The sequence below is a fragment of the Amblyomma americanum genome, chromosome 6 (genome assembly GCF_052857255.1).
Source record: "Amblyomma americanum isolate KBUSLIRL-KWMA chromosome 6, ASM5285725v1, whole genome shotgun sequence".
Classification (NCBI taxonomy): domain Eukaryota; kingdom Metazoa; phylum Arthropoda; class Arachnida; order Ixodida; family Ixodidae; genus Amblyomma; species Amblyomma americanum.
In genome coordinates, this window is record NC_135502.1 from 40558694 (window position 1) to 40580200 (window position 21507).

General features: G+C 44.9%; 1 protein-coding gene across 2 annotated transcripts in view; it reads right to left on the reverse strand.

Moving 5' to 3' along the window:
- LOC144136660 (uncharacterized) overlaps positions 1-21507 on the reverse strand; it is a 227895-nt gene that overhangs the window by 164801 nt on the left and 41587 nt on the right. Inside the window, exons 2-3 of one of the 2 annotated variants that reach the window (XM_077669179.1) lie at positions 17691-17772; positions 4382-4871 (exon numbers count right to left, since the gene is read on the reverse strand). In XM_077669179.1, the coding sequence (XP_077525305.1) occupies positions 4661-4871; positions 17691-17772 (293 nt within the window). In that variant the 3' untranslated portion in view covers positions 4382-4660. Of the gene's footprint in view, positions 1-4381; positions 4872-17690; positions 17773-21507 lie in introns of those variants that run through there. The other variant, XR_013315655.1, reaches the window with a different exon arrangement.

Below are 21507 nucleotides of genomic sequence, written 5' to 3' on the forward strand. Positions count from 1 at the left end.
CTGCAAATGCAAAAGCAAAAGGTTGTGCAAACTCCTATCATTTGCACTGAAGAGGAAGGTTGTGCAAATATATATAGATGCACAAGTGCGGACATAAGTAAACGGAGCACATGATTCGGTTCTAGGAGCAATCACGCTTTCCCAATCGGAAATGAAGAAACATTGTTTGTCTATGAGAAAATGTGAACGCGCGCTGGCGTTCCGTATCCGCATTCACACACCATAGCTGGCAGTTTCAATTAGGCAACGCGTGAAAAACCTAGAAGTAAGCAGCGTGCTTTGTTTACTTTTGTCCGCACCTGTACATACCAGAGGTCCAGGTGCACAAGAGGTAGGTTACGAAAACTCTCATCCTTTGCACTGAAAAAGGATGGCTGCACAAGTATAGGTGTACATGCTGCAGGTACAGGTGCGCAGGTTGAAGGTTATGCGAACTCCTACCGCTTGCACTGAAAAGGAAGGCTGTGCAACTATATATTATAGGTGTACATGCTGCAGGTGCAGAGATAGAAGGTTATGCAGACTCCCATCCTTTGCAATGGAAAGGAAGGCCGCGCAAGTATATGTGTGCATGCTGCAGGCGCAGGTGCAGAGGTAGAAGGTTACGCAAACTCCTATCATTTGCATTGAAAAGGAAGGTTGTGCAAATACAGGTGCACATGCTGAAGATACAGGTACAGGGGATAAAAGTCGTGCAAACTCCCCACCCTTTGCAAAGAAAAAAGGAAAGCTTCACAAGTATATGTGTGCATGCTGCAGGCGCAGGTGCAGGGAAAAAAAGTCGTGCAAACTCCCCATCCTTTGCAAAGAAAATGGAAAGCTGCACAAGTATAGGTATAGTACATGCTGCAGGTACTGATACTGAAGTAGAAGGTTATGCAAACTGCTATCATTTCCGCCGGAAATGGAAGACTGCCCAAGTATAGGTGTACATGCTGCATGCACAGGCACAGAGGTAGAAAACTGTTATGCAAGTTCCAATATTTTTCACTGAAAAGGAAGGCTGCGCAAATATAAGTGCGCATAATGAGGGTACAGGCGCACAGGTAGAAGGTTACGCAAACTCTCGCACTTTGCACTGGAAAGCAAGGCTGCGCAAATATAGCTGTACTGCAAGTAAAGACGCAGAGGTAGAAATTTAAGCAAGTGCCAATGCTTCCCACCGAAAAAGAAGGCTGCGCAAATACAGATGTACATACATGGTGCACATAAATGTGCTAGAGAAGTTGTGAAGACTCCCCATCATTTCCACACGAAAGTACGTTTGGACAAGTAGACAGGATGTTTTCCATAGCGCGGGAACAACGGCAAAAGGTTATGCAGACTCCTACAGCTTGCACTGGAGAGGAAGGTTGAGCAAGCGTAGGTGCACATACAAGTGCAGAGGCAGAAAATTATGCAAGACAGTTATACAAACTCCCTTCTTTTGGACTGCAATGGTAAGACGCGCGAGTTAAGACGTTACGCTGTATTGCGACATACACTACGCATGCCACTTATGTTTATTTTAAGTTGCATAATTAAAGCTTGAATGTACAATATTAACATTTAAATGCTGAATCCTTGAGTGAGAAAGCCACGATGCTATTTTTCTGTTTTCTGAGTGGTGCAAGGGGGCTCCATGTGGGCAAAATACTTAAAATACTTATAATACTTAAAATACTCAGACAAACAAGTAAATAAATAAAATCTGAGTTTCAGCGGAGTACCCCCATAAGCTGTTGAACAACATGCTGAAGATGAATACAAACGAGCAGAGTTAGTTCTTCAAATTTCGAACTTGTAGCGACCACGTGAAGAATGCGTCAAATGTCGCAGCTAAGAATTGGTGGTTTGTGACGTACGGCTCAGGATGCCCGAAACTTTCAGTACGTAGCTCCAAAAGTCGCCCTTACAGTCAGCGTCGACTTCAGCCCACTTCATCCGTAGCACCAGAAGGTCTTGTTGGCTTGAACACCTGAAATCAGCCTACTGCTTATGCACTCGTGCGTGACAGCTTGTTACGTCATAGGCACCGCTCAGGCGCCGAAAATCTGTAGCTATCTCAATAGTTCACAGGCGGCTCGAATTTGTCCAGACCAGTGAATTACATACTGAAAACGGTTGGGCTTCGACTTTGCCCCGAGGCAGTCCACGGGATGCGTGGTGCGGCTTTAGTTATAGCTTGTATATAGACCGACCTACTACAGTTAAAGCAGTCACAGAGTCAATTGTAGGCGCGGTCACCAATACCTATACCGCCAAGGCTAAAGAAACGGGCTAGTACTGCCAAACGCTCCTTTGACCCTTGAAAAAAGCACGGTAATGTTTTCGCAACCACTTTGCTCTGTTGTGCTTGACGCAGTTTGCAAGAAAAATGACATAAGTCGATGCTGCTGCGAACTGCCATGAGGCCAGGCATTGGTAGATAGTTAACATCCCCGTTATAGGCCATTTTTACCATCACGTTCTTAACGCAACTGAAAAGCGCATGCAATGAAACGGTAGGGTACTATAAATTCGAGATTGCCAGGTTTGAGAGCATATGTGACACTCACACATGTTTCAAGCAGCTACACAAGGCGGCTGACTTCCTAAGCGTTGTTGATGACGGCAAGTGGCTGAGACTCCACATTATTCCCTCAAATGAAACTTCTTCATTATGCCAGACTCCCTGCCTAATCATTTGTTCGAAACCTGCTCCAACATGGGCAACCTGCGTTACTTACTCACAGCTCTAACATGCTGACTGTATCATCCGTAGAGGCAGAGTTAATTGGGATGAGACAAATTATTGAGTCACCACTGTCAGCCGAGCACACTTGTTGGTGCGGTGGCTTCTCAGCAGAGAGCCTCTGTTGGTTAAGAAAAGTAACGTCATATTTTACAGCGGTGGATTTGAATGGGGCGGTTGGGTTCTGGGACGTGCATGGCTCCATATTCGAATACGCCTTTCTTGGATCCTTCTCGCCATTTGTACAAGTTGGAGAATCGTGAAGTTGGAAGAAGGGAATGGCGATCTTCTTGACCAAATATGTGGGCACAGCACTGAACCGTATTTTTTTTCGCTTGGCAGCTGAAACCATTACTTTTTTGGCTAGCACTGCTTCTTGATTAGCTCCTAATACAATTTCCGGCCTTCTTAACCGCATTCTTAAAGAAGAAAATGCGATAGTATCAGTAAGTTAGCCCACTCCAAAAAATGGATTAAGGTGGATAAGTGAAACATATTAGGCGGATTAAAGTGGATTCTTTGGTATGTTGCTGTGGATTAGTGGGTGGATTAAGATGGACGAGTAGGCCGGGATAGTACAATCCCTTATGCTAATCTAATGGAAGGTATACGAGCATTCTACTCCTCAGACTTTCAAATGTGGCTCTGTTGATGACGTCATGACCCTTTCGACCAAACAGGTAATTTCGTTTCAGAGAAACCGGGTGGTTTTTGCAAGACGACAACCTAAATGCTATCGCATTGATACCGTATATACGTATTGTGTTACGGACGTATTATGTATAAACACGTATGTACAGTCCGCCATGTATTTTTACTCTGAATACAGTACGCATACGTGTTTGCACGTATGCATACGTCCTGTGTCCGAATACAGAGCGCGAAACACTCGCATAACACATGAGCTGTGTGCGCTGGACGTACATAAGACTGCACCCGTGACATACAGCGATAACTCATGGTTTGAAACAGGCTGGAAGTGAAACAGTCTAGATACAGCTTTGACAGCTGCTTTCGCAGACCAAAACACGCATTGTGGGCGTTCTAGGCAAGTGCTTTACCCTCGTACACATGTACTTGTGAAGTGAGCTACGGTATACGTAGCGCGATAGATCCCGTAACCAAAAGAATGGCGCCCATTTGGGCGCACGACTCCGGAACTGGGAATAGTCAGTGGTGCTGTTCCGAGTGCGATATCTCTACCTTTAGAAGACATGCAGGTGACACAGCCTGGTCGGTTCAAAAACAGCTTAAGGACGATAAAGAAGAAAGAGGACATGGAACGCTCTCACCACTCTGCTTGTCCTCTTCGTTCTTGAAATGTGCGGTAGCACCCGCTATAGGTGTGGATGACACGCAGTTTTTTAACAAAATGACACATTCTAAGGCGCTATCAGAACCGGACGGATTTTTCGAAGCCGATTTTCTCCGCCGGAACAGCCACAGAGACACGCATGCCAGTGTATCGCTGCACCGCAACGAAACCGCACTTCTGCCTGACATGGAATATCACCACTCAGTTAAGGAACATTAGTGTTCTGTCACGTTCCAAAATGTTAATAATTTATCCTTCCATTACCCCTAGGTACTTATTACGTCGCGAACAATAAAGCTGGGTAGTAGGTACGAATCTTGCATGTCCTCATTATTCTATAGCTGTACCGTCCTTGCGATACTTTTTTTTTGCGCATCGTCATCGCAAAGAAGCCGTCGCCAATAACGTTGCCAACTCAAAAGTTTCCGTCCTTATTTGAATTTTTTCCTTCAGCTCGTAAATAATTCTATGGCCATGCATTCGATCAGACCTAGGAGGCTGAGGGACCGTGCAGTCCCGTGCTCTCCCCTATCCCCGCAGAGGAGGCGAAGTCCAACTTGGCACCTCGGAAGGCCTTCCGCGAGCACGTGTGACCGATCCCACGGACGCCCCCGACGTCGACCGTAACGAAATCACGCCATATACACCACGAGCAGAGTGGGGCGATGCGTCGGCGGTCCGCGCACGCGACAAAAGGGTTGGTCAGCCGCGGATACTGCAATCACGGTAGGCTCCGGCCAGGTGGCGGCCTCCCATGGATGCATGAGCGTGGGTCGGTGGTGGTTCGAGGCACGCCGTGCGCACCATCGCGTGATCCGGCGCACAGCTAGCCGCCGGCAGCGCCTGCATGATGCGAGCCCAAGCTCTTCGAGCCAGTCGTGCCCTGCTTGATCAACGGCCACTACAGGGCTAAGCTATGGGCCGAAAGAACAGAGAGCCTCCCTCGGCAATGTATCGGTTCATCTAAAATTTGCATTCAATCCCGATAATCGTCGGGCTTCTTCATTCGCTTCATGAAGCCAATGAAGAAGGTGGTCTTCTTAGTTGGCAGAAGTGGACGAAGAAGGCGCCAGCATCGCTTCTGAGGCAACGACAACGACTTCAGGAACTCGGCACGGCGGATCATATGAAGTTGAAGATAATTAAGGCAAAGAAATGCATTGCATAACACGAGCTGTTAACGTGCCCCAAGCCCCACGAAAATGGTTGACGTTCAGTATACAACTCTATGGGCATGGCAAAAAGCTCGGGAGATTCGTGACAGCTAAAATTAAAAATAAATGTAACAACATATGCACACCAGGAAAGTTCCGCTGCCTGAGCTGGTGGAATTTCCAACTGGAGGATCTGCGAGCCATGCGAGACAGCATCAATGTAAGGCAGGAAAGGAAGAACTGTATATCAACGGCCCGTTTATAGCCCAAAGTGATCCTCATGTGGATTTTGCCTATTTCGATGCATTATATATATATGCATATATATATATATATATATATATATATATATATATATATATATATATATATATATATATATATATATATATATATATATATATATATATATATATATATATATATATATATATATATATATATATATATATTCTCAGTGCTTGTGCTTGTCGCACTGTGTCCATGCAAACTTCGGGCAAAAGTACCGCAGAATTTTCTCACGGAATTATCGAATAGAAGTAACTGAGCACGATATACGATATTTAGCTCTATAAATTAATTAATTGAAGTACTCATTGCTCTGGAAGTAATTTTATTGTATTAAAGTTATTAATTGTATCTCCGCTACCTACGAAGCATGTCGTCAGCAGGCAGCCCTCCAAGCACTGAATTTTAGGAACACGCGATGAGGAACCAGTTGGTGTGGCATGAACGAAAGTACAAAACAACGCTGCATGGAAGACGTGATGGAGATTCAAAGTAGAGAGGACTGCGCTTGCTCCATCTACTCTCACTTTCGCCTCCTGGCGACAGTTTCATGTTTTGCATCCACGTACTATCTAGTTCGCCCAGCTGCTAGCTCGCTAGTTCGCAGCTAGCAGCAGTTCGCTAGTTTATGCTGCTATTAATACCAACTGATATGAAGGCCGGCGACCACCTACCGGACCCTCGACCTGACTAAATGCCTTCAGAGCGGCGATGGTTCGCTTTCACGTCGTGCGCCTCTGCAGAACGGAGAAGCCACAGAACGAGCTGAACTGCCACCATTTTAGCATCACTCTGCAGAGTGCCGTGAAAAAGTTCGTTCTGTCTCGCACGTTAGCGGAACGTGATGCTATTGCACTCAAGCACAGTGCTTGATATCTCTGATATGATCGTCATCCGTTTGGTCACGGGGACAAAACATCGCGGCAGCAATTATAATCGGCATTTAAGACACACATTAAGTAACAGTCGGCTCAGTTGTGGACGTCCGGCGCTGCAGGTAGCATAGACTTCGCAAACAAGGAACCGCAAAAAAAACAATCAAATTTTCCTCCCTTGTAAGATGAGAGGCTTGGAGGCTAATGAAAAGGCTTGAAACTAAGTTACGGAAAACGCACCGAGAATTGGAAAGGAAAATGATAGGGTAAACGCTTTCCTTACCGCGAATATTGAGACCGTTCAATTTGAACGATTGCACGAAATGTCCCATACTCCGCGATCCGGTTTTGTCCGGTTTGGTCAAGTAACGCAGTTTAATATGCTGCGAAATAACTGCACATAACTTCCGGATCCGGTTTTTACATCAGCCTTATGAGGGAATACTTTTAATCTTCCCGCGGAACCTGTTGTCACCGCGGAGTGGTGACGAGTTTGGCGTCCAAGGTGACGCCCAAGGTGCGGCTCTCGTCTGGCGTCGACACTGCTCATATATGGCGGTGCTCTCGCGATTTCGCATAATAATAATAATAATAATAATAATAATAATAATAATAATAATAATAATAATAATAATAATAATAATAATAATAATAATAATAATAATAATAATAATTGGTATTTTGGCGAAAGGAAATGGCGCAGTGTCTGTCTCATATATCGTTGGACACCTGAACCGCGCCGAAAGGGAAGGGATAAAGGAGGGAGTGAAAAAAGAAAGGAAGAATGAGGTGCCGTAATGGAGAGCTCCGGAATAATTTCGACCACCTGGGGACCTTTAACGTGCACTGACATCGCACAGAACACGGGCGCCTGAGCGTTTTTCCTCCATAAAAACGCAGCCGCCGCGGTCGGGTTCGAACCCGGGAACTCAGGACCAGTAGACGAGCGCCCTAACCACTGAGCCACCGCAGCGGGTGCGATTCCGCAGCACCGACACTTCATTTGTACAGGCAAGCGGGCAGTCGATAGCTGCCCGTCTGTAACTTTCGCTTTAGCAGCTGCCGATGAGGTTTCCTGCTTTCTGAGTCTTTCTGAAGGCACGGGGGCATATTTTGGATGATTCCTTGTCGACATCAGTGTAGCGCATTGAGTTTTGTCCAATACGGCATGGGTAAGCCTTGGCACTGCACTATGGAGTAGGCCAAAGCGCTTCGCGCGAGCAATGGATTTTCTTTACTGATCGGAAAGGTTATCATGAATAGTTCTCCAACTTTGAATACTCAACTCTGACGTTGCACAGAATAAGACATATATTCTAGATGTTTTATTCTCCTATTGTACGACTGATTATATTTGATATTTTTGTGACTTTTTCTGCGAGTCTCCCAGTTTTTGTCCAGCAATTTTTTTTCTTCGTATAAGCAATACAAATTCAGTTCTCTCCTTTACGTCATTAAAACGACAGCTATATCGGCTACACTATGTTGAGCTGCAATTAAAGCAAATTTTCTAAATTTGCGGACATATAAACTTTTTTACACACTCCACTCTGAACTTGCCTTTTTTTAAATTCCCATGGTAATGAAAGAGTTAAGGTTAACGGGACACAGAGTACATCTCAATCCAATTATTATTATCAGTAAAAACTGATTCCCCGGATCTTTCTGGCTACGTTAACATTTGTTTGCCAGGAGAAGACGCATTTATTGCTGAGGAAGCCATGGATTTAAAAATCTTTCCTCCTGATTCAAACTCATGACCTCCTTACCGAAAAGGACAGGTCGCCATTGTTTTCCAGTGAACGGCGGTGAAGCGTAGCCTCTGTGATCCGCGATAAAAAAACGAAGTCGAAGCACCCGTTTAACTCGCAAAACCGGCAGATGATGACGACACCTGTATCTCGTTTTTCTGACTTTTCTTTAAAATCTCCGTTTGCGGTGAGATCAGCCTCTTTTGTGATTAAAATGCGGTACCTCAACGATACACTTCCATTTGCATTTAGTGTCTCTGAGCACGGTGGCCTAAGGGAACAAAACGCGGGTTAAGGATTGAAATCAAGAAGAGAAAATGGCCACGAGCAGAGCACGTAATTCGGGAAACAGGCAACCGATGGTTCCTTAGGGTAACGGAGTGGATTCCAATAGAAGCGAAACGTATAGCAGGAGGTGACACAGGGTCAAGGGGGAAGATGAGGTTAGGCAAACCGCGGCGATAGGGTGACCCACCTGTCGCAAGATAGGGCTAACTTTAGATCAGTGGGTGAAGGTCTCTGTCCTGGCGCAGCAGGGCTGACGATGAAGACGTGAGGAAGTGACAGCGATAGCTTTCATAGAAAAAGTGGCAGCGTGAGTGTATATTGAGATGCATTGCCGGACACGTGCTGCCATGAAGCGCTAATTGCCGTTCAAACCCTCGCCGCTGCCAACAGCCGTCCCATGTGGGTACGAACAAGACGGAGAGCCCCATGCGCACTTACGCGCACTTCGAACACATGGCGGCCGCAATTAGTAAACAACGCAGGCGCCGACGAGCTGCCCTCAGCACGCAGCACAAGGTACACCTGCTGAAGGTGCATATTAAACAAGGGAGCATCCATTTATGTCGCGTGTCAGCCATTGTAGCAGAATTATACAAAGTATAGGAGGGGCAAACGCGTGGGCCGAGAATTAAGACGAAACGGCTATAGTTTGAGAAGCGTGAGACCGTAACATTTAGTAAGATGTCCAAAAGTGTGTGTGCATAAAGCGGACCGTTACTTATACGTTTAACTATCTAAAAATCATAGAAAAACAACCGCACCTGATGCGCTGACGACTACTTGTAGCAGCAACAGAGATTACATTTAGTACACTCTAAACAGAAAGCAGTATAAAAGGAGTAAGCTGTCATCTAGAGCACTTCCTTTTATAAAAGGAAGCTCTCTCTCTCTCTCTCTCTCTCTCTCTCTCTCTCTCTCTATATATATATATATATATATATATATATATATATATATATATATATATATATATATATATATATATATATATATATATATATATATATATATATATATATATATATATATATATATATATACATACTGACACCTTTCGACCGCATGGCTGCGCAAGTAGATGCCCTCGGCGCATCTGATATCAAGTTCCTCTGTCATATCCTCGTCATGCCCCGCGTATAATGCACGTTTGTTGTTTAAGAAATTAAAAAAAAAACGCACCTCCTCCAGAAACTAAATGCTGTTGGAAGTCGGAGACTGATCTTCCGCGTAGGTAGCTTTTCAAAAGTTGTGGAACAATAGTATCGCTCTGGGCAGTCTTCAAAGTTGATTGATTTGTCTAAATCATATTTCTGTTCATAGGTGCGGCCAAATAGCTCCGAAGACTCGCGCTTTACCATGGGATAATTAATAGTTTTGATTTAAACAGATATTCTGTTGTGCATGCATTAAACTAAATAAATGTCTTAAGATTTTGCTACATGTTTTAGTAGGCCCAGAGGCCCGTAGAAGAGAGCATGGAGAAAATCATAAAAGAAAAACTGTTTGACGCACGGCTACTGGTTTTTTTAATGTGCATTCATGAGAACACCCAAACCTGTTGAATGCGTTAGTATTAACGCTGACATACAGAACTTTTTTCAGGTCTGACGAGGATATACCTATGAATTGCCTCTTTACCACGTTCTGCGCTTTGTTAAGTTCAGCAAATGTCACGTGCTGCAGCAGCAAGTACCGAACGGTTTTCTCCAAGTCCTATTCTCAGCGATCACGTGCAAACGGTTCATATGCGATTCTCGAAAATTTGTTACCGTGAATCGCTCGTGCTGCGACACAAATGAATCCCATATGCCAGGGCTATACGCTTCCTTCGTTCCCAAGTCTGAAGTCCCTAAACAGCGCGCTCGTATATGCAAGATGATAATGCTGCATTTGTTCATAACACGCCTACATTTATGGCAAAAGCCATAATTTACGGTTATTTACTCGGCTGTAGTTTTTTTTTTTACTTTCTTTTCATCATTGGTCAAACTGAGCGTAATGCGACAAAAAAGGTTGATGGGCTATTCGTCAAAGCTAATTGCATAAGTTACATCACACGAACTGCAGCTGCCATGACGTCACCAGCGAAAGTACAAGAACACCAGGAGAAGAAGAACATAGGGCACAGGGTGTTCTTGTACTTTCGCTGGTGAAGTTATATGTCTGATACACACCAACTAGCCCACATGCTTACCTTGTTGAACTGTAACTGGTTACAGGGGTGGAATTAGGGACTTTAATAACAGGTAAATGAAAAAAAATTCTTAATGGAAAATCGAAACTGACCTCCTCTATTTGTTTCAACGACAAACCTCAAAAAACATTTTGTGCAAATAAAACCACCTCCCCATAGCCGCCAGCACAAGCCACAATGATTTGCCATAAATCCGTCCCTGGCTGACAGTACATTTTGCCAGGGGAGCTACAAAAGTCCGTGCAACTTTGCACATGGAACAATCGTATCGAGATGATTTTTATGCTGCTGCCTCAGTCACCCAGCACTCCTCTACAAATTTTGTGGGTCCCGAAATCAGCGTAGAGGCGAGTAATGAAGGCACAAGTGAACGTCGTGCTAGTCGGCCAGTATACACTTCGCTGACGCGGAAGACGCGGGTTCGATCCCGGCCGCGGCGGTCGCATTTCGATGGTGGCGAAATTCTAGAGGCCCGTGTACTGCGCGATGCCAGTGCACGTTAAAGAACCCCAGGTGGTCGAGATTTCCGGAGCCCTTCACTACGGCGTCCCTCATAGCCCGAGTCGCTTTGGGACGTTAAAACTCCCACAAACCAAACCATACTTCGCTGACGAGAACAAACATTTTGGAATTCTCCACCAGTTTTATTCAGGGTGAAATGATCCGTAAAGCTATACGCCCACCTTGAAGAGCCAGCACCGTCTATGAGGACTGCCAAAATCTGGTTTGCTTGAATTCGGATCGAACACCTGAGCACCGGTGATGACCACCGTGAAGAACAGCCCATCGGAGATCTACATCGGCTGAAACGGTTGATAACCTCGAAAGGATAATCAAAGGCCAGCCTGAAATCTAAACGAAGAAACAGCGCGATGAAACAGTGAGTCAGCGCTCGTTTGAGTCGTTTCTTCGTGTGTCCGTGTTGCATCGCGCTGTTTCTTCATTTAAATGCACTACCAACAAGCCCGGAACCTTGTTCTTCTGAACTCCAGCCTGAAATCTGTCTGAAAATTCTCAAGGAAGGCGTAAGCATGAGCCAAAAGCTTAACGAATCTACACTGAGTAACGTAGGGAGAAAGCAAAACCTAGTGGACAGGATCCTCCTTTCTTTAAGGAAGAGAAAGAGGCTGATGTGAATTCCGCAAAGGCCTCTTCAACAAATTCAAGAAAGGAAAAACCTCAATTTCGAAAGCATTGTCACTGGCATTCTCCTTGGAACCAAATAGCACACCAAAGCTGGACACTAAAAAGCAGCGCCGCAAACGGGAAAAACCAAGCGAGTGAAGTATCATCGTAGTGACTCTAGCGATGTCTTTTTTTTTTCACTCAGGACTAAACTGTATGACCTTTTGGAACTTCTACCATAGATTCGTTTCCTCAAAAAAGAAGGAAGACAGAGACAGAATACAGTTCATAAGGTTAGCACCCAAAGACGATCAAATTTGTGAAGGAAAACGAAAACACCAGAAAAGGCTGATTTTCCCAGCAGTATCAACACATGCGACAATAAATAATCATGGAAACAAGAGCTAAATGTGGGGACAACGAAGGCATAAACGAAGGCATCGTACACGTTTACAGAAGTGGTACCCTTTTTAGCTTTTTAACTCCAAGTGGGGGAATTCATACTTCGCAGATGGGAGGAACTTGATTAGACCTTGTACATGAGCATTAGAGGTGAGTGGCACAATAAAGATTTCGTTCCGGTATAGTACTTCTAGCACACCTCCTAAACACGACAACGCAAACTGAAAGTGGGAAACTATTTCAAATGCCAATTTTCATTCCCGAAAGCAGAGAAGGGCTAAACCCACATATTATGAATGGTGCTTGAATGATATGTGTATGCGGGTGTCGTTATGCGTAGTGCCCCTTTTATTGCAGAGAAATTGTACAGCTTAATGACATCCTAACAGCGGCAATCAAGAACAGGAAACGAACATGTACCGGGAGTAAAAATAATCCAGAGAACAAACAACAGATGGTGCTGTAGGCTAGCCGGGTGGCTTCTGAAAATAATAAATACGTAGCAGAAAGCGGCAGAAAATCAGGTAGACAGATGATGTTAGGACGTTTCTAGGTATAGAGCGACTGCAGCTGGCTCAGGGACAATCAGATATCTGCAAAAGAGGCCTTTGTCCAGCAGTTGGACGTAGCAGGGCTGACAAGATAGGGTGGTGACGAAGATGATGATGGAACGCATGTTCTGAAAAACGTCTCACAAGATAAGCATCGATTTGCATATGCATGCGTAGACGACAGGCTGGCAGCAGGCGGAGGCGCACGTCTCACGCTCAAGCTCAGACCAAGGCGGCGTTGCATTCTCGCATTCGTCCTGAGACACCTTCCCTTTCGCGACTACGCGTGCACGAGGTGACGGAGCATGTTCACAACGCCGCTGAAGCACACTAGCGCCTAAGCAAGAGACGAGGCCACCGCGCGGTCGCCAGGTGTCCCCTGCGCGGCGGAAGTCTATCCTTTCGCGTAGAGAGATCGGTGAACTCGTTCGTTACATGCTTGGTTACCGTGTATCTATCTTTATCGCGCGACAGCGTGCCGCGATGCGTGTACACACCTAACTACGCTAAACGCGCAGGTGCTGGATCCTTCTCGTACGCATCCTCGTTGCGTGCGCGGGAAAGATCGGCGCTCAGCCCTTCGGGCACCGGACGTCTTTATTGGGTGTCTCCGCCTCCTGCGATCGCGACGAACGGAGCGGAGCTTACTTTTTAGCCAAGCCTTTGGAACTCCAGCATCCGGGACTCGTGCTCCAAGGAGTTCTCAGACAAAGCAGACACCCCCCCGAATGTCCAGATGTCGCGCGGCAGCTGGAGGTTGTAGAGGCCTCACAGGGCCGCTGGCAACCGTGCATGCTTGAGTGTCTATGTATACAGCGGCGCGAACACACGTTGATGCATACGCTGCGGGCATGCAAGTCGAGTCATTATAAGCGCGCGTTCTGGCGATCATGAATCACGAAAAGGGGAGCCGTTTAATTGCCTATGCAGATTAGGAAACCGCGTAATTTATATGATACCGCCGAGCACACATGGGTGGCAATGAGCCGCTACTACGCGGAGGATGCGTAATGGGAAGTCCGTTATCGGAAAGGATATCATCACTGCGGCCTGCTGAAACAAGCTGGTGGAAGCATACGACCCGGCGTGAACTGAGAAAGGTACGTGGCATATAAGGAGAAAACGCGCAGCGTCTCAAGGCTACTTAGAACACTGGAGCCACGGGTAGATGGTCAGTTTTGTTATTCGAAAGTGATATTTATATTTCAACACGCAGTGTCGCAGTGTGCCGAGCATGCCATGCACCCATATATTTAGACCGCTTGAATTTATCGCCCATTAATATTTCTGGCCGGACAAGATGCGGTTTTTAATTGAATGCGGGTGCCCTCTGAATGCGTGTTACTTATAGGGTACCGTACAAAGAGTCCTCTTCTTAACACGTTCGCTTATTACGATGATTTATTTTATTCTGATTGTTCTGTTAGAATGGGCACAAGGATAGAACCAAACGCAGTTTATGGAGTATCTTACTTCGTTATTAGAAGCTAGCCATTATTTAGCATTTAGTACTTATTACATTATCTAAATGTGAAAAATTTAGCTAGTGAGAAGGATTATGCACACAAACAGCAGATATTTTTGCATGCGTAATTGCCGCCGTGGTGGCTATAGCGGTTATGGTGCTCGGCTGCTGGCCGGAAAGACACGAGTTCGATCCCGGCCGCGTTGGTCGCATTTCGGCGGAGGCGAAATGCTAGAGGTCCGTGTACTGTGCAAAGTCCCGTTAAAGAACCCCAGGTGGTTGAAATTTTCCGGATCCCTCCACTATGCTGTCCCTCACAGCCTGAGTGGCTTTGGGACGTTAAACTCCATGAACCAAGCCAAACGTATACTGGGTAATTTCCTTTTAAATCTTTATAGCTTTGAAAAAAATTACACTGGTGGTCACGTGGTTGCTATCTTCACAGAGTGTGTGTTGTGCTCGGCGGACATAAGATAACAAGAGAGCGGTTACGGTTAAAGCACTAATTCGCCGAAAAATGTTACTTAACTTTTCAATTCCTAATTCCCTTTATGCTGAATGTTACAATCGCAACCTTGCATGAAGACGGTGTCAATTCGAGACTAGTCCAACTTACAGAACTTGCCAAAGTGCAACAGCGCTTGAGATATTCATAAATCAATTCTCTGCATTATTTTTAACTTGCGACCTGTTTCACAATAAGGTACGAAAAAGCGGGACATTGATGATGAACATCTCAAGACCTATTCCGTTTGGAAACTTCAGTAAAATGGCATAGTCTCCAAACGATTTATACAGTTATTAAGATCCACATGAGCAGCATCCATGTGACCATCAACGTTATTTTTTTTATAAAGCTGTAAAAATGAAAAATAAAATCACACGGTATACAAAAATATGACCCTATTAGCGATGCAATACAAGATTTTTACAACATTGTGTATAAACGTGTGAAAGAGAGAGAGAGAGAGAGAATGAGAAACCAGCTTAATTATCGGTGTCTTCAGGGACGAATCGCAAAAAAACGTTGTTTTTTTTCAACGGTTTACCTCGTGTGCCACAATGTCAGCTAGCTGCGGGACGACAGAACACTGATGTGATGGAAAATACATGCACACTTTCGCCGCGTCATACATATACCCGTTGTAATAAGGACCTAAGGAACGCCTCAGTAAGCACCACAAGAGATAAGCACTAGAATAACAATGTCTTCGGCACAGCCTCGCAGGCTCATCAGTCGAAACGGTCATCCCTGAAATATCGAGAGGGTCAAAAACACATACGCAGGGCATGACGAATTCAGTTGTCGATGACATCAACATCGTCAACTTCATCACCAATAGTAAGACGGAGAGCTCTGTTTTCCCAGTTAAAGGATTTTTACTTAGTGGACGGCTCGGAGCCCTCTTCCCAGTTCTATCCATACTCACGCATGCAGATCTCATCAATACAATTCCTTCCAATGTTCTCAATTCATCCCAATATACACCTCGTTCACTTCTGTCCACCGCTTCTTTAAGTTCCTAGGTACGATTATAGTTTAATGGCACTTTTGCGCACCTGTTGTCTACTGAAGATTCCGCGCTCAAGCCAGCTTATTCTCTCGATTTCAGCGAGAACGTCTTCCGCACCAGTTCGTTCTCCGATCGACGATGATCTTCCCTCGCAAACTAATGGAGCTTCGACAGTCTTGCACTTCAAATACGCGCACTGTCGGCCATCCATAACCCTCACTCTCTGCACCTCATCTTCGCTTCCATTTACAAGCAGCTGGACAGCGGGGTGGGCCATCTTCCGGAAGGTGAAGCTAATGAGCCATTGTGCGAGGGCAACCGTCGCCAGGCTCGCACACGCATGCGGTGCCCTCCCCCGATCCGCGCGCGGAGCCGCCGAGAGGCGCGACGATCGCTTGTCACACGGCAATTACCGGTTCTCAAGGCGCGCCGCGTCATAAATATTCATGCTCTCCGGGCCGCGTGACAACTAAACGAGGCAATGAATGCGCTTGGGCGCATTAAACCAGCCAGTACACCGGTTTCTCTCTGGGCGCGGGCTTTGCGGAGCAAAGGAAGAAGGAGGCAGTTTGCCTATACTTAAAAAAAAAAAAAACTTATCAAGCCCTCCGTGTGCCAAGTTCAATGCTATAAGAAGACGCGTCCATGCACTGTCTGATCATTCTTGACAAAGACCAGTCCCTGGTCAAAACGTTGAATAAATTCGTCAAGTTTTTCAACGTCGAAGCTTCCTCAACTTACAATACATGTGGCCCATGGCTCCTTGTCATGACCGTGACGTCACGAAAAATTCATGTTGTACACATCGGAAGGACTTGGTGGCGCAACAATATGCATTGTAAGTTGGGGGAGTCACATTATGCAGACAATGTTGAAATGTATAGGTCGAGTATACAGTTCTGCGTGCGTAGCTTTTCAGCCGCATTCAGTACCGTAAAGTGTTCGTCGCTAGACGTACGCTGTAGACTTCTCGCTACCTTGTCCCACAATCTCCACTCATTCTTCGATATGCATTGCCGCCACCGTTATGGCGCGTCGACGTGCATCACTGACAACGCGTATGTCGCGCGCTTTCGGTTTGCGCACATCGAAAAACGCACGTTGGCACTAATGGGCCGTAAGGCGGTGGTAATGGCGCCAGAAAAGAAAGAAAAATGAAAGGTCTTGGAGTAGAAAGGTCGGAGGTTCGACTCCTGTTCGATTATAAGCAGGCATGGTTTCCCTATTTACCTCATGACCGACGACGAATCGCGTTTTTATCAAACTTTGCGAGAACTTAGTAAGACACGGTGAGAGCTTGGCGGGATCATGACTTCGCGCGATGCGCACATTAAATATCACACGAATGGCGTTCACATCGCGCTAGCTGTGCTCCCAAACCTGTTACCTTTGGCGTTTTATGGAACAGTTGTGGCTTAGCACACGGCCACATGAGGTAGTTTCATTTCTGTGTGTATAAAGGAAAAAATGCCGCTGCCACGACTCGCCGCGGAATTGATACAGACATTTCAAGATACTCGTATTTTTTTTTTTAGAGGCGTTTCAAGGCGTTTCGCGGAGTGCCCCACCTGACGACGGGCACAGTTAGCCGGAGGCGAGCACTTCGCTCACAGGGCAGTCACGTGATCGTGGGTGGTCACGCTCCAACCGACTACAATGAATGTAGCGCGAGGCGCGAGGAATGAGGCACCATGCGGGAAAAAAAAGTTGAGAGTGCTATCGCCGTCAAAGCATACAGGAGAGCCGAAGACAGAGCCATTGGCTCTCCCCAAAGCCCAAGTCGGCGCCTCAGCTGATAGGCTAACCACCACTTAATCTTTCGCTTTATTGCAAGCCTCGATGACAATCAGGCTGGGAGCATCGACTGAGAGCCAGTTCTCTTTACTCATTTGCTGCCATTCCAGCCAACGCGGCGTCAGAGGTCAGGCATGATTTGTAAGCAAGCTGGGGAATAACGATATTGTGGCGCTTACATCACGGGGTAAAAAAATAAGAGGGGGGAGGGGATGATGGGGCAGAGTTTGAAGACCGCGTGCAAACAGGGGCGTTACTCACGTGACGTCACGCCTCCCAGACAAGCAATGGCAGCTGCGGTGGAAGCAAGCGGCTGCCGTCACTCTCCGAGCGTCATGGCGACCTGAAGAAGAGAACGGGGATAAATCACTCAGCTGAGTGGTGAGCAGACTCGGAAGATTAATGGTGTCTAGACAACATACTCTGGCGGGATCAGCGCAGGGACGTTCACTCGAACACTGCCAGCAATACACGTGTGCCCCGACTATTTGGGATGATTGAATAGATTAGTCTTAACTCTCAAAAATAAAGGGACAAGAAGAGACAAGCTTTGCGCGTGAAGACGAGGCGGTACGTATTAAGTTTTGGTGCACGCACAACAGCAGGAGAAGAATTAAGGGGAGAGGTGGCCACCCCCTCCGCCCCAGGGAAAATTTTTCTGCCGAAAAATCATGAAAACGATTTTTTTTCTAAGAACAATATCCGAGAAACCTATTATGCAAATAATACCGGTTCTCCACTAGTCACCCATTAGTCCTCCCCTGTACAAGAGAGGCTAGGCCTCTTCTGCGCCACTGACAGAAGAAGACAATTTAAAAAGGCCCCAATTCAAAGCACTGAGACATTGGAGTTACAGGTTACTAATTTATTTCACCGTTGAACATGTATGCATATGGCACACAGCATGAAAGGCATCAACATTAACTTATTGACGAGATGCTGCGAAACGTTATCAGACACTTTGTACTGCGTTAATGGTCGAATGAAGCAAACAATGCAATCACAGGAAGAAATCACGCAATTCTGAACTATAGCTAACGGCTGCGAATTGTTTGAACTGTTACGATGCGCCTGCAGTGATTCGCTATCCCCGTTATGCGAAATATAACGGCACGGCCTGATATGAACAAGCACGTTGACAGTATAGCAGCCAAGGGCTCTGTCTGTTTCAGCCGACGCTGCACAAAAAATTAGGTGCATCTGGAAACTGTTGTTACGAAGTTCTTACGCGAGTTCTACGATCAATCTTACAAATTATTGCTTTTGTTCCCGGCCTTATTTTTATCTCATCGATGTAAGGTGCTCAATAATATCTGCAGTTTCGTTTTATTCAGCCGTGTGCTTTATTTCCATGACCACTGTTTATGCTTTCTTTTTGTCACCTGTCATGCACAGTTACATTTGTTCTGTTCAATTACTAATACGAGGTCCTCCCAATAGTTCTTAGCTTTGATACCTATTCATTCAGCGTAATGTCATGAATTCACAGTTATTTCGCGTGGTCTTTGGAAGAAACGTGAAATTTGAAATTGTGATTCCCCAGACGTAAGCCTGTGAATTAACAACAAAACTTATTCTGGAACTGAATTTCGTGATTGATTTTTAGGAATTTGCAACCCATCGATGAAGGATATCTATCGACACTGAGCGGTCCCAACGTATCCAAGTTCGGAAGAAAATGTTTGCGAGTCCGATGAGTCAGGTGCAAATATTCAGCTTCAATTACTATATACCTCATAAAGGTAATTGTGTTTCTGTTGACGCCATATTGCTTTCTAGCTGAATCAAAGGAAATTCAATGAACCCAAGAAGGCCTTGAAGGCATTCAATACGAATTAAGTAGGATATATATTACTGCATAAACACTAATAATTGAACAGTTGACATTGTATTTATGTTGAATGCATATCGTCGCAAGCATTACACATCGTTAATTATCAGAAAAAGAGAGAGAACTTTCTACTGAGTTATCTTTCAGGTAAAAAATAATTGCACGACTTGTTTTTCATTGATGAACACTATAAGTTGAAGAAAAATAGAAGCAATATTTTATGCTTCCCTCGGTTTCAGTTACTGTTGGCTTTCTTCATACACATCGCTGTTGTTTGGAACCTTTTGCCACTGCGACACTGAAGACAAAGCTCAATATTAACGTTGAAGGTAGAATGTCTGAACACTATTTATGGAACAGTGATTTCACGCTTTAAAACAATGCTTTTCCGAGCCGCAGAAGTCCACTTTAAGCATTGACTTCAAAGCCTGCATTTTATTTAGTTTGACTCCGCGAGCAGTAAAGATGGACTTCAACTAAGAGAAGTTTGCAGTTAAAGTTCTTGGTTTCTGCCAGCCACAAATTTCACACATGGCACCAACATTTTTTTTAGAAATCTGCGCCTATTGACACCTCATCTCCAAGACTTGCTGGTACGCCCTTCAAAGCCATTATATAAACGTGAGCTTGAAGTTGAGCGAGATGAGTGCGTCACTGTGGCGTCTGCTCGTCCTGTGTCTTCAAGACAATTTTGTTACTTGCTCCTTCTAGAGTAAAAGTTAAGCACACAATGTTGGTTTCGTGCACATGGAAAAAAGTGTTGGTATGGTGTTTATGCATAAAAATAAGAAAAACTTTTGGATTGAAACCTGCACAACCTACACATGTTACAATGTGTATTTTGCATGCACGTATATTTTTCCTATCCAAAATCGCAGCAAAAAGTGAAGTGCATGAGGATGCGTTGTTTTTCTGCGTTTCAATGCACAGTCAGCAGAACGGAAATAAAACGAGAATTCCATAGGCTGTCCATAAAAATGCCGCGGCCAATTTTCCACAAAGCTCAACAAAGCCTCGATACTTCTTCAACAACCACCCTGCTGTGTATCCATAAAAGCACAACAGCATTTACTGAGTAATAGCTGTTATTGACGACGCCAGTGGTGCGTATAAGTATACATGTATAAGCGCCGCTAAAAGCCCGAACGAATAACGTACTCTATAACGTTATCCTACTGGCCATCCACTGCTTTGAAGTGCATTTGCCGAGCCTCTTAGTGCATAAGTTTCTTGACCAGAAATCGCTCTTTTCAATGTGCACTCAATGAAAACTCGATTCTTCGCATTATATCTATTCTATCTGCTGCACGTAATAGCTTGTTATTACCACAAAAGAAGGCTAACTACGAAAAGTTCCCCGCAGGCTTTTCGGTCACATCAATTTGGAATTTGCTGCCAAGCAACGTAAAATACTCACCGCATATAACCCTTAAACTCGATTTATTACACATATTTCTTCCACCTTTTCAATCCGCATTTCTTTCTCTCTCACACTATTGCATTTGTTGCTAATATTATTTCACTGTTGCAACTTTTAGACTTACTTATGCATATATATCGCATTGTGCACTGATGTATAAGATGACAGTATACGCGAAGCTCTTGAATGTCCCATGCCGTAGCCTCCTCCCGACGGATTCGGTCGTTAGAGAAGTTTTTATTTTTTTTATTTACTATACCAGGATGGGCCGTCATGCGAGGATATTACATACGAGGGGAGGGGGAGACAAAAACACGTACTTAAAGAAGACAGCACAAGCACTCTAAACAAAGCTAATATCTAATAAAGTATAAGCATGAACTGTAACTAATATTGCACACAAAACAAAAGTGTGAAGACTACAAACTAAATATGTACAGACGGTATATGCACGAGTTCACAAATTTACAACACACTAGATTGGCTCCAACATCTGGGGAAACCGCACGCAAAAATAAGCTGGCAATATACGAGAAGTGCAAATGACCATCACTCCTGGAAAAGGGCAGTAAAAAAAATATTTTTTTTTTTTAGAAATGCACTTTTCGTTCACTTGGCACATCATGATGATTCTATTTTATTGTTCGACTTTATGAACTTCCTAGGTTCACGAATAATTCCTTCGCCCTCCAGGAGTTCGAAAAATTGAATTTTAAGTCTGTAGCCTGAAACGTTATTTCAAAATTTGGCCAAACCATGGTAAAATTTTTACAGGGATTCTGAGTGGAATTGATTCTATCAAACACAATATATTGTTGCAAAAGTTA